This window comes from Neocloeon triangulifer, unplaced genomic scaffold, assembly GCF_031216515.1.
Source record: "Neocloeon triangulifer isolate White Clay Creek 2 clone unplaced genomic scaffold, ASM3121651v1 ptg000022l, whole genome shotgun sequence".
NCBI classification, from domain to species: Eukaryota; Metazoa; Arthropoda; class Insecta; order Ephemeroptera; family Baetidae; genus Neocloeon; species Neocloeon triangulifer.
This window is the reverse complement of record NW_026775562.1, coordinates 5,738,424-5,757,526: the sequence shown is the minus strand read 5'-3', so window position 1 is coordinate 5,757,526 and position 19,103 is coordinate 5,738,424. Positions and strand designations below refer to the sequence as shown.

At 37.1% G+C, this 19,103-nt stretch overlaps 1 protein-coding gene across 3 annotated transcripts in view; it reads left to right on the top strand.

Moving 5' to 3' along the window:
* Positions 1-19,103, top strand: part of LOC132204259 (metabotropic glutamate receptor 8-like) — a 52,471-nt gene that overhangs the window by 17,480 nt on the left and 15,888 nt on the right. For all 3 annotated transcript variants that reach the window (XM_059632652.1, XM_059632651.1, XM_059632653.1), the window contains exon 3: positions 17,787-17,918. In XM_059632652.1, coding sequence (XP_059488635.1) covers positions 17,787-17,918 — 132 coding nt within the window. The remainder of the gene's footprint in view (positions 1-17,786; positions 17,919-19,103) is intronic.

Here is a 19,103-nt window from a genome sequence, read left to right as displayed (position 1 = left end):
TAAAAAAAAACCGGGAAAGAAAATCAGATCACGCCCTCGGCGGCCATGTGCTTGCCGCTGCCCCTCGCGCCCGCCGCCATTATTAAAATTTGCATATCCCGAGCGAGCTGTTTTTGTGCTTACCTGGCGCACTTTCGCCAGCTCCAGCGCGGACACCCCGACCGACATGCGGGAAATTGCAGAGGGCTGCACACACCCCTCTTATCGCAGCCCGAAAACTTTTAATCGAGATCTCCACGGACAAATTTATTGCGACGGCGGAAACACATTTTTTCCAAATGGCCAATTTTGTCCGAAACGGCCTAATTTTTCTTCCTGATTCCCAGATTTATTTCCGTTATTCCCGCACTTCATATATTTTACATCGTCTAATCGGATTTTAAACATTAATTTATTATAAAGTAAATTGATTTGAATGGGAATATTTTTTTATTTTAGGATTTGAGGTTTTAATTATTTTGGTTTTATATATGAAAAAAAAATTATTTACAACTGTTAAAGTGAATAACATGGAAAATTGGAAACTTTTATAATGTTAAAAATTAAAAATGAGGACACTAATTATTTTTTTATAAAAGAGCTAGAAAATCTGGAAAATTCCACATTTTGGTCTTCTTTGTGTAAAGATTCTAAGATTTTGAGAAATGAGAACAACTTCCATTGGTCTCACAGCATTGTCAATTTTATTCCAAAAACTAAAAATCTGTTTTAAGGGGATTTCTATATTTTAATTATTTTTATCTTTTCAAAACCTTATTTAATTCGTCTCAAGAAAGTTTTTTACATTTGGACAAAATAACAAATTTAGTTAAATTTATGTTTCAAGGAAGTCTGAATCCAATTATAATTTTCAAAATATTATTTTTATCAAAATTCTCTTACCTAATTTCGTGAAACACTAAAAATTTGTTAAAACATAAAGCTGCGGACAGCAATTTGAAGACTCGTCTCCTTTCACGTTTCTCTAATTCAATTCAACCCGCATGAAGTTCTGGGAAAAGCCCACGGTCTGAATGATGGAATTTAATTATAATTAAATTTTGCGTTTTTTTTTCTTTCTGGTCGGCGAACTGAAATGCCGAGAGATTTATGCTGGGCACGTGCGTCGCTGGTCGAAACGGGCTCGGGAGGTGCAGCCCTCGAAGCGGCACTTTCAATTTGGTGATGAGCAGCAACCCTTTCAAGCGCGGCAAGAAACGCGCGCGCTTTTGTGGATTTCAAAACTCTGCTCCGCTTTTATTCAAAGTATGCATGTGTTTCAGCTCGGCAGGAGCCTCTTCCAAATTAAACCTGCCGTGCCATTTAAAAACCCAGAATATTCTTAAGGGGCGGCGACAGCGAAAAAATCGGATTTCGCCTTTTTATTGCGCGAATCGTTTTCTCGCAGGTGAAAAAAAATTATAACTCGTTCTTTTTAATTTGCTCCAAATTTCATTCTGATATTGGGTCTTTGCAAAACGTGTTATTCAAAATCAAAATTATTTTTGGGTTTTCTCTTTTCAATTTTTCTGCACTATTTCGAGTATTTTGATTTTGATCGAGACATTATTTAAATTTAATGTTGCCTCCTTAAATAAATCATAGAATCTTTGAACTATATTTTAATTGAATAAAATTTAAAAAAAATTGATTTGATTAATAAGATTTTTGGATTCAAAGTGACTTTGTGGGACGTTCCCAATTTAAATATGAACCGAAAAAGTCGACTCTTTTTTTATGGCGGGAATCGTTTTCTCGCTAAACTTTATGTACACCACAGGTTTTTTTATTATCTTGGGGCCAGAAATCGATCACACGCCTCGACGACAAATGTTATGATGGCTGCGCTGCCGCTTTTTGCTCTCAAACGGTTGCTGTGGCTGGTGGATTTTCCGCAGCAAAAACTCCACCGCCCCCGGAAAAGCTTGTCAAAACACGCCCGGTTTTCTTTCGTTCGTTAAGTTTCGCGGAAAATTCCGTCTTTGTCTTGTTCTCCTTGCTTTCTCATTAAAATCAAAAAGCCACAGCCACCGGCCATGTGCATTATCTTTTTATACTTTTTCCGTCGCACAAAGGAGAAAAGATTATGTAATGGACAAATTTGCTTAATGGAGCTTCTCCTTTGTATTTGAAATTTAATCTCACGAGTCGCGCGCGCGTTTCATCTGGCCGGACACACGAGAGCTAATCGCCAGGGCAAACTGTGTTATACCCGCACCAGACGACGAGACTCGGTTTTAATTTGCCTCCAAAAATGAACGGTCCCTGCCGGCCACTCCATTATCTCTCTCTCTGTGCCTCGGCTTAACTACACACAACGGACCGTATTGGCCTGAATTCATTACATCCACCCTTACAGGAAAGTGGCTAGAAATTTACCGAAATAGATTATAAATTTGGCCAAATGACAACAAAGTCGATTGATAGAATCTGGAAAATTTTCCACCAAAATGCAGTAAAAATTAAAATCAGGTGTTTACTTATAAATAATGTATTATATTTTAATGTTCATCAAAAGGTCGTTTTTATTAATTTTGCAAAGTAATTGTGCACAGTTGGGAAGTAATGAAAACGAAAAAATTAATAAAAGTATAAATTCAAGATTAATTTTATTATGTTAAAAATGCGATTTTCAACCAATAAATCTCCTCGAATTGTAGGAATAAATCGTCTTGTCGAGCGCTAAAAACGTGATTAGTCATTAGCATAATGGATTATTTGTTGCAAAAATTTCCCAGTATGATTGATCGTTGCAATTCAGTTTAATGCCAATTTTAGCATTTACATCTCCATTGTTTACTGCACTCGCGAGGTGATAACGACGGTAAACGCGATTCAGCAGAACCATGTGCTTCAAATTTGGCGCGCTTCACAACCCGGCAAACGCGTTTGACAAAAGAAATATTATTTTACACGAAATATTAAAATTCAATTGAGCATTTCCGAGTGAGATTGAGATGGCTTTGGACAATAAAAAATAACCTTATCTTATTTTAACATATGTCAAAGTGGGTGTCTGGAGGGGCCTCCTCGCCAATTTTGAGACCTCAAAAAAGGGGCGTTGCCCAAAATTTTGGGGGTTGAAAAATGACCCGAGATTTTTTTGATTGTCCATAACTTTGGAACGGTTTGGGTTAGAACAATGATTCAAACTGTTCCTCACCTAACTTTTTACGCTGAACAACTTTGCCGTTGACATAAAAGTCGTAGACTTAAGGGTAATGTCACTTTTCGGATATTTTTATATAAAAGTAAAATTTTGACGATGATAGCCCCCTCCAATTTTTTTGGTGGTATAGGAAAAAATGTAGCCCATGTAATTTTACGTCGGCCCTGTAATTTTCAGAATGGCCATTTTTGCCGTTTTTGAGAAAATACAGGCTAAATAATGAAAAACGTGCTTTTCCAAGGCATATTTTTGGATAAAAAATTTTAAAAACCTGAAAAATCAATCAAAACCACGATATATCCTAAATTTTAGTTATTTTGACTGTAAGAAACATAAATTATTTCATATTTATTAATTTTTAAGATCTTTTGTTAGTTTTAAACAAATCCCGTCCATGTTTTATCTAACAATAATTTTTTAAATATTAAAAATTAAACTTGTTGAATGCGTGGGATTTTCTTTGAACTTTAATCTTTAACTTTTCATCTTTTGACTGAACTTTTCGGTTAAACCAACTAACCATTTCTGTGCGGCAGAAGCAATTCATTAATGCAAATGTGACATCTCTTTCAATTTAACTTGTCACGTTAATGGAATATTCATTTCTGAGTTTGTTTCCTCCCACTCCAGAAGAACCACACGTTGTACGTGAGGAAAACTTGAAGCAATTAACCCAATTTGTGGCATCTCTTACGGCAGCCAGGGAAGAAGCAGCTAAAAATAGCTCCGTGCCTGAGACGGAATAAATTATATTTCCGTTCGCCTCTCCTTTCGGTGAAATTACATCAGCGGGGAAATACAAACGGAATTAACGGAATTAAATCATCCGCCGGCAGATCTTTTTATTAGCCCGGAGAGATAAAAGAAAGGAAGAAAGCGGCGTTCGTTTTCCGCCTCTGAATCAATAATCAAATCCATTAAGGCCCTCCTCGGGTTCCCCACGCTCGACGCCATTCTCTTAAGCCCGCATTTTTGGCAAATGGGAAACACGATATTTCCTCTCTCTCTCGTGGCGGCAGCCACTTGATGGTGTCGTCGCTCTGTGAGAAATTTCCATCGGCTTTTTTGGTCATTTGTCCGCTGCTGCTTTTTGCTGGGATAAAACAAACCGCACCTCTGTAAGATTCCCAAAATCGAGCCCGGGCAATTTCATCTGGCCAAAGATAAATTTTCTCCGAGAGGAAAAGATCGGATAACGCGCCGGCGAGAGCGGTTTGTGCCCTTTCCAGCAGCTGGCAAATTCCGCCCTCATTTTATTTTCGAGAGGGCGAAATTTTGATACAGCTCGGCGACCCGCCGCCTCGTGATAATAATTCAATAAACAAAGTTCCCCCACAAGAAAAGTTCTAACGAGTTCCACCAACCGCCGCCACCACCACAAATTGCACTGTAATTGTGAATTTCAAAACAGACACTGATTGAGAAATGTAGCAGATCTTCTAGAAACGTTTTCCCAACAAATGTACTATAAAGTGAGACAATTTTTGGTACGTTCAAACATCTAAAATATCCTTTTACAAACAAAAGCAAAACGTTTCCTCATATTCCAGAAATTCCAAAAGAAGAAATAAAAAAATAAATAATTATCATTCTGATTTGATTATAATTAAATATCTATGGTTGAAAATTGTCGTATTTAATAAGAAGCCAGAATTTATTTTTGAACCAAAGCTGCAAAAATTTGCTTTTTTCTAGTTGGTTTATTTGAATTAATGAGAATCTCAAAATTTATTCTGTTTCTCTAAAAATAAGATGTTACGTTTTTCTATTCCATTAAATATTTACATGGTGGCGACGCTTCATGAGTCAATAGAGATCAACAACAATAATTGACAGACAGTTTCTTTAACTTTATTCATAAATTTGATGACAAATTGGCGTAGCTCAAATTTCTATTTTGACAAGGATTCACGCACCACTTAAGATTCGTTGAAGAAAAATGCACAAAATTCATTTTGCAAAAGAAATTTTTTCCCTTCTTCAAAATAATAAAAGAAATCTGTCTGCTTCATTCAAAGAAGTTTTACATTTTTAAAAAATAATATTTTTTAATGTTCTTCAAATTATTTGATTTTCTATTCTTCAAGGAAAATTTCAATATTATCCCTGTTTTTTTTCTGGTGAAGTTGTTCAATTTTGGCAATATAGTTTGAATAAAAACGTGGCAATCCAATTGATGGGTGTTATTGAGAGCTTTTCTGTTCAAAAGATTCGCAGCCCTCGAAATAGATCAAAAGAAAAATTATTATTATTTCGCATCTCTCCCTTCTCGAGATGAAACAAATTTTTTTTGTGCCTTTTGATTGAGCCGGTAGGATTTTTTGTCAATAATTTTCATTTCCTCTCGTCTCTCTCTCTCGCCGCTCTATATTTCAGAGATTGGAGCAAAAAAGGTACACGGACGAAAACATCCCTCTCTCTCTCTCTCACTCGTCGCTCAACTCGGGTACATTATGAGGGCATCATTCTGCGTCACAGGAGAGAGTATCAAAATAATGCACAAGTAGCAATGCTCGCTCCGTTCGTTCGACCGACTTAAATGATCGAGTGCGCGAGTGGGACGTCTATACTTGCCGCTAAACGAATGAAAACGCCATTTCTCATCCGTTCAACGGAAAATTTCTATATGAGCAGAGAGGAAAGCTGCAAACGAAGTTCACGCATATGCTGAGAGGCCGGAATAAAATTGCATGGTCTATCTATCGAAAGGGTCGCCATCAAATCTCGGTCGGAATTTGGTCCGCCCCGCCTGCCTGCATTGACCGACAAAAATTGTCCTTTTCTTCGCAGTGTCCATTCTTATCCCCGACACAATGCGCCGCCTAATGGGATTTGATAACTCGGCCGCCGTCCCTGCTATTGAGGCTTTGCCAAATTGATGGCGCACACGTTGTCGGTCTCTCCATGTACACCGTCATTGGTATTCAGCGTGTCTTTCTCTCTCTCTCTCTGTGGGTGTCTCGAGCAGCCTTAGTTAGTCTGCCAATTTCTCCTTTTTTTATTTTTATTTGCCAAGTAAATTGGAAAATAAGCGGAAACACGGTTTGCCATTCAGCAGTATAAAAAATTGTAATATTATCAGATCCTGTCAAATTGTCGTTCATTCAAATGGGCAAAAGGAAGGTCTCTGTTACACATAAGAGATTATTTCTTTTCAAATTGGCAACCGTCAATGTGGCGGAGAACATAAAAGGGGACCAAATAATATGAAAAAGCAGAACATTTTTACCTCAATAATATATGGTTTTTCTCTTTTCATTGCAAATTTGTATAGGCGTTTTTTTTTCAATAAAGTGTGTTCAACAGTTACGTTTCTGGTCAATTTTGTATAATAATTAAAATTATTTCAAGCCAAAAAGGTATTTATTAGAAAAATCAAATTATTTGTAGTTAAAATTTCAAAAATCGTAAGTCCATAGTCAAGAATTTCGTGGATGGTGAATTAAAATTAATGTCGGCTTCTCCTTATGATTTTTTTTTAATATTTTCATATACTGTATTAAGAATAAAAATGTTGGAACAGTCTGTTAAATCCTTGAGAGGCTATAAAAAATTCAAAAATGTTTCATATCACACCATAAGCCAATAAAAGAGTTGCAATAATAATAATAATTAAAATTAAACTGTGAAAGAGCTCGCAAATTTCATAGAAATGCAAAATACATAAGCAAAAGAGAAACTTTTAAGTTTGTTCTCTTTTAAATATTGGCAAATTGGAAGCATAATTTAATTTTAAAGTATATTCGTGGATGAAATGCACAGAAATTCAACTACCTTCGAACAATTCTGAAAATTTATTGGACATAAAACTAGGCTTCAGAAAAATGCAGTGCACTTTAATAACCATTTTCTTTAACAAATACGTGGTCGAAACCTTGAATAGTCGATTTCATTGTAATCTCTTTTGGAATTGTACTTCTTTTCACAAAATCCTGAATGAGGTTTTCCTTCATTCTCGAACGGCGCCTTTTGTTTCTGATCACGAGAGTAAAAGAGAGGTCTGCAGGTCTCTAGTGGCGCACGGGCGCTCATTCGCACGGTGTTTTTCTTTTCCACGACAGGTTAATTAATCACCGAAGGGACACGTGTGTGTGTGCGGGGTGGAGACGAAGCCACCCCCGCCCGCGGCAGTCCGGCGGCTAGGCTCCCTCGTGTCGCCGCAACTTTGTACAAGCAGCTTTTCTCTTCTTTTTTACCCCCGAAAGAAAGAATGACGTCGGCCCGTAATACTTTGCCTTGCTCCGTAATATAATAATAAAAGGTAATACGAGGCCTCTTTAAAAAATTGACTGCGCATAGGATTCAATTTTAGTTTAAGAAGTCCCTGGTAAAGTCGTTTTTAAGAAGCTTTTAGTCTAAAAGCTTTAAATCGAATTTATATCTAAATTTTTTAGAGAAACTAATAACTCTGAATCAAAGCAAATTACTAATGTCGCATTTAACTTATTTCAAGTGAAAAAATTTATTTTTTCATCGGTCTAATTATATAATATGTAATAATAAATGTTGGGGAAGGGTGAATTTTGCATCTCTCGGCGCGCACCTGCGAGATTTGGCCGAGCCGAGACCGGTCTGGGGCGCAAGTTAATTGAAAGCAGGCGCCGTCAGCCGGTGAGCAAATTGAAATCTTAATTCGCAATAAATCCGAGCCACGTGCTATCTCTGGATGGAGTCGGTCGCTCCCCCTTTCTGCCCCTTTCTGCCTGACACGTTTATCTGGTTGCGTTCAGTCAGCGTGAGAGAGGTGATGAAGGGAGAGATGCGAAAGTTGTCTCTTTTGGAATTGCTGTAACTTTTAGAAGGGCCCAACCGAGAGTCTAAATTATCTTGAATGACCTGAAAAACTTTCCGTAGTACAAGATTTTTTAGACTCTCTCACTCTTGGACCTGTGCTAAATTATTTTCATGATTTCTATCTTGAAGTCGATTTTATAACAATTTTTGTAAAGTCTTATTAATTTAAGTCCTATCTTCCGACGTTTCAAAAGAACTAAAATTTAATACAAATAAATGCTTTAAATTACTTCTAATTGTAAATTGTGAGCAACAGTAAAAAACTTTCTTATGAACCTAAAATTTTTCTTATAGACTTGAATTTGAGCCTATTCTTGAATATTTGAACGCGCAAAATGCTAAAATTGCCTCCTTTCAAGCAAGATAAATCAAGAGGTTTTTGTTTCAATTAAATATTGATCATTCAATTGAAAGATTTGAAATAATTTAAAATGTCATATGGGCGCTATTTTAGGTAATTTTAAGTGGCCAAGATGAAAAAAGTGGAATTAATCCAGGCCAAAATTTGTTTTATTGACTAATGAGGAAATTGGAATATTTTATTGTGCGTCACCACTGCCAGGAAAACATTATTTTTGTCACACAATATTTGTTTAAAACAGAGAGAACTTAAATTAAATATTCAAGGATTTCCAAATCTGCAAAAACTAAATAGCAAATTTATTTAGGTATGTTTAATTTTTTGGAACGTAGAGGTTTCTGTTTTTAATTTCACATTACAACCAGAGACATTGAGGCATTGCGAAAGCTAACCTGGCTCCGACTAACTTTACCCACAAAGCAATTTAATTATCAGATTAATTAAGTCTCTTGGATTACCATAATTATAAAAAAAAAATACGAGGGATCCCCGTTTTAAGAAATTTCAAACCGTTCGAGCGTGTGCGCTTCTCCCTGCAAGTGTGCTGTTGGTGCGAGTTGCGGCGGCTGCAAACATTTATAACCAGGCTGGAGCCGCACACTCGGCCGCGCTCACGGCGAAATAATAAATGGTGTCCTCAGCACATTTGAGATATTCGTCTGACACATTGATTTTTTGGCCCTGGGCGCCTCTCTGCGACTCGCAATCAGCTGTTTTTCCGTGTCTCTCTCGGCGGCCCAGGCGAGAGAGCCGAGGCAACAAGAGAACATGCACCGTGTCCCTAGCTACTCTGGCAAAGAGCGGCTCTCGACGCTTAAACTCTGTATAATTGGTCGTAAGTCGTTGTGCGCCAGAGGCTTTTGACTTGCTTGCAGGCGAGGGACACATGCAACGGGGCCTTCGGCAATTTCGTGCTCGTTTAGCCGATTTAATTGTGCGCGCGTTTCGTACGTTGAACATTTCAACACCCGAAACGTGTTTCCAGTGATTAAGCTCCACGATTTTGGATTAAGTTTAACATTTCGTGCGACTGCGAACGGCTCTGTTAACTTTTAATTACATGAAATTTATAATGGGGTGATGTTTTGCAATAGGGATTGTCAAAAGTGAAATCAAAGTCCGATTAGTTATTTGTAATTGCAGTAATTTCAATTTCAAATCAAGAAATTTTGTTTCAATAATTCAAAGTATCCTCTGAAAGCGCAATAACGAAAACCACTAACTTTTGGAAGTGTAGTTTTTTCACACAAAACGAAAATAGGAAGGAATCGAAACAGAGTTTTGGATAAATAAAATTAGAAACGAGGAAAGCTATTTTTTCATATTAAGAGAACGTCTCCTGGAATGCAATATTTTTGGCGTATAAAAAAATTCTACACTTTTATGCAGTCTTTAAGCTTATTGTAGATAACAAATTAAATCCATATCAACTTTTTCAGTGATTTTCACTCCATTAACCATAATGAATCTTTGATTGGTTTTTAAAGAACTTTCTCAAGAGAAAAATTGCTAAGAAATTTTGAAAGAAGAAAAGAGTTTTTAAGGAACACGGAAATGGAGTTTCATCATATTATTAAATTACCCATTTTTTTTTTGCCAGAAATAACATTTAATAGCTTAGATTAATTTAATTTTAAATAATGTTGATTAATTTTTTTGTAATTGGATTTCAACCATGACATTTAGTTGAAATTTACCAATTAAATTCAGTTCCTTGTCTTCTGCCATTTGATACAGGAGAATCCAATAAAGGGGCTTATCAAACGTCAATTTCCCCTGTTCTGTGTTGCTATCAATTAAGTGTTGCCAACAGATAATTCCCTTTGATTAGGGTATCGAAAGCCGCTTTCTCCCTCTCGGCACATTATTGAAATTCCGTGCGCGACTTGTTCGGTGGCCGGCGGCATTTTACGACCCAATTCCAGTCAGTCGATCGTTGCGATACTTAAGAGCGCCAAGACTATTAGGACATAAAAGTCGCCGAGACCAATCATTCGCTGCTCACACCAAGAGACTGAGAGATGGACGGGGCTTAAGGGACACTAAAATTTGAGAGGGCAGTTAGTTTATTGCGCTGCGCGCGCCCGCCGGCGAAGCCTTTGTTGCTGTGTTTTCTAAAATAAAATAAAAGAGGGAAAAAGAAAGAAAGGAGAGAAGAGAGACGCAGGAAGGAAAAACAAAAAAAAAGACAAGCCGGCCGCTTTGTGTGATACGCACTCTGTAATTTGGAAAGAAAAATGATATTTGCTTGATGGCTGACGCACGAAAATAAATATATATACGCCCGACGCGTGCTCCATAATACAAAGAGGCGACCCAAATAACGTTTATTTGTCTTTCGGCCGACGCAAGAGAGAATTCTGACAGCGACGAATGAGCAAAATAAAACGCCTCGTACCAGGTTTAATTTCGTGCCCTTCATAAGGAAAATTTGATCAAATATAAATGAGAAAAAATTCAATAATAAGACTGCGCAAATAAGGGCGGGTGAAGTTGTGTACAAAACGACTGCGATTGTTATTTTCTCCTCCTGAGAATACAGAAATAATACACGAATCTTTGTTTGCGTAAAGGGGCCGTCAATATTTTTCTTTCCTAAATCTAGAAGACGCAAACATGGACCAAATGAGAATTGACCGAATGCCTTTTTCTTAAATTGACAGAATTCAAAATGGTTAACTGTCTGATAAGGTCATTGACTTGGAACGAAACTTTACGACGATTTCAGACATACATTGAATGGGCCTCTGCAAAGTAGGCAACCCATTGACACGGGAATCGTGTGAATTGCAAAAATCTGGGTACCAAAAAGACCCATTTTCAAATAATGTGCCATCCTTGAATCATTTTTTGAAGATAAAAAATTCAGAAATTATCAACACCCGGGGCTGGCTAAATTAATTGAGATTGTTGACTTCTTCAATTTGAAAATGATGTTTATTAGTTAATGCCCCAATTTTCTAACTCCGACTCAAATTTGGGGCACATTATTTAGTTAATTGCTTGAAAAAAAAATCCAGATATTATCAACACCAAGGGCTGGTTAACTTTTTTTGTGTTATTTCCAAATAAGAGGTTTAGTTCAAATGAAATTTGTTTCCCTCTTTATATTTTAATTAGTGTTTTCACAAGGTTTTTACTAGAAATTTAACGATCTTTCTAAAATAAGAGCGAGACGATCACCGGAGTGGGGCTTTAATTAATTTTCTTTCGTTTTCCCATCTTTTGATGTCCTGTTAAGTATAAAAATGGGGAGTATGATAAAGGATTGAGATTTTGTTTAATATGTTTTTTAATAACACTGCATTTCTGTTTCCAACCAGATTCAATAATATAGTGGACGGCCAACTGCGCACTTTGTGGGTCGAAGAATAGCGCAAAATCTTTCTAATCCTTCCCGCATTGCGAATCACTCGAGGGACGAAAATGCAACAAATCGGAGCAGATTTATATATTTTCCCACTCTTATCTGCGGCTTCACACTTGAAGCGGCAACTCTGGGAGATCAATTCATCTTGGAGAGCGGAAAGGCTTTTGTGCTATATATCTCTGGCGCACGCATTATTTCAGCGGAAAATGTATATGTGTGTTTCGGGTTTCGCTGTTTGCCCGAAAACACGCTACGCAAGAGAGAGTTTTGCAATCGGATAGACAAAGAGCGGAGAGTTATTTGCTCTCATCACACAAAGCAGCTGAAATATGCGCGCTGCAAACCTAATAATAATCGACACCGGCGGCTCTGAATTAGTACGGCGGGGGCTCGTAAGCGTGCGCGATACATTTTCATCCGAGTCAGCACTTTGTTTCCACCTGATTACTCTCTCTTCTACGCCTATATTAAATTGCGTTTTCGTGTCGAGCGTGGATTGGCTATGTAATGTGCAGTACACCCCTGTGCGCTCCAAATTACACACGAAAGAAAAATCATTTCCGCAGCCGCGAAATATATAAATTCGCGGCGCCGCGTGCACCGCCGAGCAGCGAATTCTCAACGCAGATTAGCGTGGCGGGATTTGCAAATGTCGCCACGTAAAATATTGCCACAACTTTTCCACTTTTGGTCGTTGCTACGTTTAACGAGCTCGAAGCGGAAATTTTGGAGACTTTCATCAAATTTACACGGTGACATTTAAAAGTTTTCCTTAGAAGTTTTTGTTGGTTTTCGCTTTTATAATGAAACTGAGTTCAAATAATTCAAATTTACGCGGCGACCCCCAATTTTCTAGTGCCAAATCTCTAGCCAGGTTATTGATAATCATTTTTGTGGGTTACATTTCAGACTTCCGCGTTCAAAAATTGGCACAAATTGCAACATAAATGAAAAATTAAACGTGGTAAAGAATACAAAACCTCTCACAAAATGGCATAGTTAGAAAAGTTATGGTTGTAATCATGATTTTTGTCATTTTACTTGTAAACTCAACAAGGATGGACAAAATCGCAAAAGCTATCTGCGATTGCAATTGCAACATTTTTGAAAAGATGATCGCGATCGCAATCGCAAAAGGTGGCCGATCATTTGCAATCACGGTAAGCAATAATAATGCTAAATCTGGAAGAAAAAATGTCAATTTCAGGTTATTTGACAAAAAGTTTCTTAAAGAAAGGCTTTTCATTTACTGAGTTCATTTTTGTTCGGACTCCTCGTTCTGAAACCAGAATTGTTAAAAAACCATTCGCAAATGTGTTTTTTTCACAAATATATTGGATCGCAAAAATTTGCAACATTTGATCGCGATCGCACAATTTTTAAATTTCGTAATCGCAAAATTTGAGATTGCGTCCATCCTTGAAACTTAATCAAATTATTACAGTTTTGTATTCACTTGAAACAAAACACGCAGGTTTTAAGTTCAAGTTGTGTATATTCTTGAATTGTATTTTAAAAAACTTCCTTAAAAAATTGTAATGACTAAGCGTATTTTCAATTGTAACAAAAAAAAGAGTTTTAATTTTCACCATTTTTTTATTTCCATGGCGTTGAATTTTTTAAGTATTTAAAAACGCTAATAAATACTCTTTAGATGCTTTTTGAATTTTATGGAATTTACCTGTAACTTTGTTAACTAAACATTGAAGATTCAAGCCCCTCTCACTTGTCTTGCTTTTCACCATCCTATAGTAATGATTAAATCTCGACAAAACACTTAAAGGGGGTTAAGGAAAGGCTAAAGTCTGTGCTGGAACGGCGCGTATACAAATCGCTCTTGTTTTCATCGCGCAGCCGAGAATTACACTTGAGAGAAATCTGAAACACAAGCTGAACTTTGCACTAGTCGAGTGCGAAATTAATTCTCGCTGATGACAAATTCATACGGCTGCATAGCAGGCTTTCGGGAGGGCAAGCAAGCAAGCAAGATTCCGCGGCTAACTTTGTAATACGATTAGACGCGAGGATCGTGGACCGAGCGAGCGAGTGAGCGGGCGGAGGCACAAAAGGATTTTCGGCGGAAGCAGAACAAGCACACGCAGGCCTCTCCTATTTCACATGCCCGCTTCTTCACATGGGCTGCAATCAAGCCAAACTCCTCTCGAGACTCTTTGAGGGCATTTTCTTTCCTCTCTCGCCAGCCTCTTTCTCTCCTGCCTTCTTTATTCTCAAAAGTTTTTCGACGCGAATTCGTACGCACGTCTCGGTTCACTCGGCTGATATTGGCTAGAAGTTGTTTAATGATTTCCTGCCTCGGTGCCTGCCCGCCGAATACATCACGACTTTTCCTCGCGCCGTCGATCTAAATTGGACTTGAATCTGACCCTCCTTCTGATTATTCAAATTTTTCATTCACCATTTGACCCGCTGATTGCCAAAACCGCCCAACTTGATTGAATCAGGAAAGTGGAATCGGTGCTTCTGTCAGATTGAAAGTGCCGAAATTTAATTTGAATTAAGTGGCAGATTGGATTTTTTTAAATCCATTGCCAATTTTTGTGCAAAGTTGGTTCCGTTCATCGGACAGGAAACAAATCACATGGCTTAAAAAATTGCATCGAGCGAACAAAATTATTTGGTCAAATAATAAATTTAACAGAAAGATTTCAATATTTTACCTAAAATTTCTTAAAATTCAGACAAATTGATTAAAAAAATTCAATTGTTTTGACAAAAATATTATATAAGATAAAATGAAGCAATTATTTTTTCTAAAAACAATTTTCGCCAGTTTGGATTACATAAAATTGCGAAATCTTAAACGTAAATTTGTCGTGATTTAAATTCTCCATAATTTAAAGACGCTAATTATTGATGGACCATCAGGTGGACAATAAAATTTGCGAAAATTTGAGTCGATTGGTGCTATTTGCTATTTTCGGCCCGAAAGACGCGCCGAATTCCACACCCCTTTCGCGAGCAGGCTGCGATTGGAAATTTTTAATAAGGTTTTCAGTCAAAATAAACCATGTCTCAATTCTTATTATTATCGAGTTGGATTGTTTAAAAACACATTTTTTGCACGACCTACACGGTTAGCAAGTTAGAAAAAGAAAAAAATTGTCCCGAAATGTGAGGAAACTGGCGCCGGTGAGCCGGGTGTGAGCAAAGATTGAGTCGTGGGTACGAAATAAGTCTTAAATCCTACCAATTAAGCCCTACCTGAGCCAGGATATTAAATTTCTGAAGTCACAAGGTCATCCCCGGGCCTGAAGAGTCCTCCGTGGTAGGAAAATCTGCGCTTGGAGACTCGGACGGCGGGTCCGTCTTGGCCATTTTTGTCGAATTTGTTCACTCCCTGTTGACTGTTGATTGCGGTTTTCACGTGATTGACTCGAGCGCCCCCAGATGGAGAAAAGTGGCGGGAAGCAAAGTGAAAGAAAACTATAATTACCTATTAATTAAAATAAAGCACTGTCATGAATGATTTTTTTAATAAAATTTCACCATTAACCATTTTTTTATATTTTTTAATTAAAAATCAAGTCAAAAGAAATCGCATAAAGTTTCTTGCTTATTCTGCTACCATTAGAAAAATAACTGTGAAAAAAACTTGACTACAAAGTTTTGGCAAAGAACTTTTATTTCATAATGTCCTTTACAAATTTGTTGCATCTTGATTTGTTCTCTACAAAAAAACGGTTCAAAGTGGAAATTTGAAAATTTCTTCTTGAAAAAAAAATTTGGATGCACAATCGAGATTCTTCGTTTAATTTTAATCCTAAATATGAATTTTAATTTTGAAATTCTCACTTGCATTCATATAAGATAGGATTTTCAAAATGTGCTGATGCGCCAAATCAAGCGACTGACATGATACTATTAATTAAAGCGCGCAATTCACAAATGGTTTAGAAATTTTTGATGAAGAATTTTAAATTTATGCATTCATTTGTAGACAGAAAATTTGCATTTCTGAATCAATTTTGTGTTTTTTATCTTTCGAGAATAGATGAATTTTAGACCTTTTTCATACAACTTTTGTGATTTCAACCTTTTATTTGATGTAGAAAGTTTTACCTTTTTCGTTTGTCCACAAATATTCCGTCCAATCAGCGGAATATACATATCCCAGTGTGCGTCCATCAGTGCCAATTATTCATAGCTTGTTTGATCGTGGCGTTTTTTTTTAAATTTTTTTCAGCAGTCAGTTTTTCGTCAGCAATTTATTCATCATTAGCGAGTGTCAAGAGAGACGCCGAGACCGAAATTCCAGCCGGCGCTCCCACCGAAAACCGGATAAATTGATTACTCCTTTTTTTGACGCGGCGTTGTGGAATAAAAAGACCAAAAATGTGGCGCGCGTCAGCCTTGCAATTTATTTTTCCCCCACAGCAGAAGCTCGTCCGTCGGCCACTAATGAGTAGCGCGCGTAATGAGCAACAAGAAGAAAGTGCTGAAAGCGAGCAGCAGTCGTGAGCCCAACGCACCTCACTAATTATCGGCCACCACGACCAATATAACAAATTTCCCCGTTCGATTGATCCGAATATAAGAGAGCGAAAAAGAAAAGATCGGGCCTCGGGGTGCGTAGGCAATTTGTCAAGCACGTTTGTTGCGCTGGTTGCATAATCAAGCATCTCCATTGAATTGGCGCACCGACGGCAGCCGAGTGGAAATTTCCTCGTCGTCCCAAATCGAAACATAAAAGTTTGTCTAAATTTAGCTCTAAAAATCTGGGTTATCTCAATCTTATTATTATTTTTTTCTTTACAAATAATCAACAATTCAGAAAATTAAAATCTCATTCTTGTAATTTTATCAACAAAAAGCCTAAAACGCCAAATTTTTTTACTTTGAAAATTCGTCTCCCATTTGGTATTTTCACTGCTTATTTCATTTCAATAACTGTCAAGCTGTTGCTCCTGTTGCAATTTCCATTAATGCTGTCACGTCACATAGAAGAGAATGGTTATTTAATGGAGAGCTCTGAACTGAATCGCGAAGGTCTATTAATAAATAATTCAACTTGTTCGCAACTTCAGACTTGGAGTTCATATATAATTCGACGTGGGGCGTGAAAAAGGTCACGGATGATTAATAACAGCCGAGAGAAGACATTTGGAAGTGCCATTGTATCTCTCTCCGTTCCGATTGCATGAGCGAAACCTCAACTCGGCGGCGGCGAAACTTCTCCTCTGTCTTCCTCCCCCTTTGGTTGCACATCTCTTTATCACAGATTGATTGTTTCAGACTGACAAATGGCTGTTACTTAATGAGCAGAAGCTTTTACGCTAGAACTTGATGAATTCAGCGAGAGAGAGAGAACGGCGAAAATGCATGCGCAAAACTCTCGGCAGGAATAAAGTTTCCACTGCAAAAGAGGAAAGCTAGGCGGAAAAGGTTTAAAAGCCTGAGTAATTTGCGTCAGTCTCATTTCAAACTTTTTGCCTGATTTGATTTATGGAAGAAAAAAAATTGGTGAAAAAATTCAAGAACGGTGAATATGGCTTCAAAATTTTAATACAAAGCCGAATTTCTTAAATTTTCACCAATGAAATTAATTGTAAGGAAAGTTATTGCTAAAATTTATTTTGTGAAGTCATAAACTTTATTAATTTTAATTCATCTACGTGAAAAATTATTACATGGGATCTGCAAAACCAGAAATAATTTTCAAAAACAGAAAGTTTCGTATTTTGTGTCACAAGCATTGAATTTTTTATATGTCAACACAACTAATTATTTATTATTTTCAATAATTGCTAGTTTCTCTTTCCGGTTTATTGCGGTTTTATAAGAAATATTCCATTAAAAATAAAATATAAAACAGAACAATTCGAAAAACCATCAGTTTTAATCCACCAAAAAATAAAAACGACGTGTGTTGTTCCTTTTTTATTTTTCAATTAAAACAGCAATTGTGAATGTTTTGCCTTCAATTTTTTTTTTTTTTTAGTTATTACAAAAATTTTATCCCTGAATAATTTTATTATAAAAAGATTTGTTTCCTTCATGAAAGCATATAACAAATAAATTATTTTGTATATTAATATCCTTTGAATGTTTGCAACTTGTGGAGTTGATCTAAAAGCGATTGTAATTTGTTGCAGGACATGTCAGAGTACAAGTGCGCGTCTGGGCAGCCGCCTGTGTACGTGCCTCACAAGCCGGTGACCGGCGTCATCGGAGCCTCGTTCAGCGTCGTCTCCATCATGGTGGCCAACATCCTTCGTCTGTTTAAAGTAAGCATTCCGAAAATATTTGCGGCGTTTGTCACTGGAGCCGGGGCCAAGTTAACCAAGTGCGGCCCGGGAGATAGCAGGGAAATGGATCTGTCAGGTAGTTTGTCAGACGCAGGGGCCCAGTGACGTCTTTCCTCTCAGCCAACTCTGAAATAAAAGAGGAAAATGCGGACATCAAAAAGCAGGCAATTAAAGGACCACCTCTGTAATTTTTTTTTCTCATTTGATGGAAAACAAAATTGCATGCCTAAATTTTAAATTGCAAGCAAAACATTCTCTTTTACAAATTCAGTATTTGTCGTTTTCCCTCCAAAAAATAAAATCTTGGAAAGAGTTGGAATTTCGCAATAAGGACTGGCCTTGCCAAAGCTCAAATCATTTTGGCGGGGAAAAATGTATTATATTTTCACGATTAGTGGTGCAAATTTTGTCCATCTCGTGTTTCACATTGGTCATGAATTATCATCCGTTTTCAAATTACAAAGTAAAACTCAATTTCAAGAGTTGGCCTTTGATTAGCGAGACAGAGATTGAATTAGAGCATAATTCGGAAAAGAGCCAGAGTGAATAAAGGCGAGATTAAAAAGTATAATCAAGTGGGATAAAAGAGAATTATTTTGCTTTTGAGGCGGCAGCTAGTGGCGAGAGAGGATCAAGCGAGGGGCTTTGGAGGCAAAACTTCCAGGCCGGCACCACTCGCCGAATTAATTTATTATGGCGCGCGGCTTACACAAACTTACTTGTTAAGACTGCCGCGCTGGCTGCCGGCGACTTTCCAACAACCTTGCTTGCGTTTTCCTTCTTTTGTTTCCGCACGTCGACAAAAATGCTCCCCTTCCGCCAAATTCAATCACAACAGAAGAGAGAAAAAGAATGAAACGGGCCAAAGTTGCCAGATTAGTTCAAAGTTAATTTGACTGCTTTTAAAATCCTTTTATACAGAATCAACAAGCCTTGTAATCAATTTATTTCGTCCATGGAAAATTGGAATTCAAGCTTTTCTTTCAACTGAATTTTCTTTTCTTCTAAAAATGTGATTTCCACCCCAATTATGCTGAAATGTTTAAAAAAAAATTCAAACGCATTGATATGTGAGTAAATTCTAATTTTTATTACAACAAATTTTAGAAAAAATATTAATTTTTAACGGCCATCATTCTGTTATTGAAATATTTTTGTTTTAAA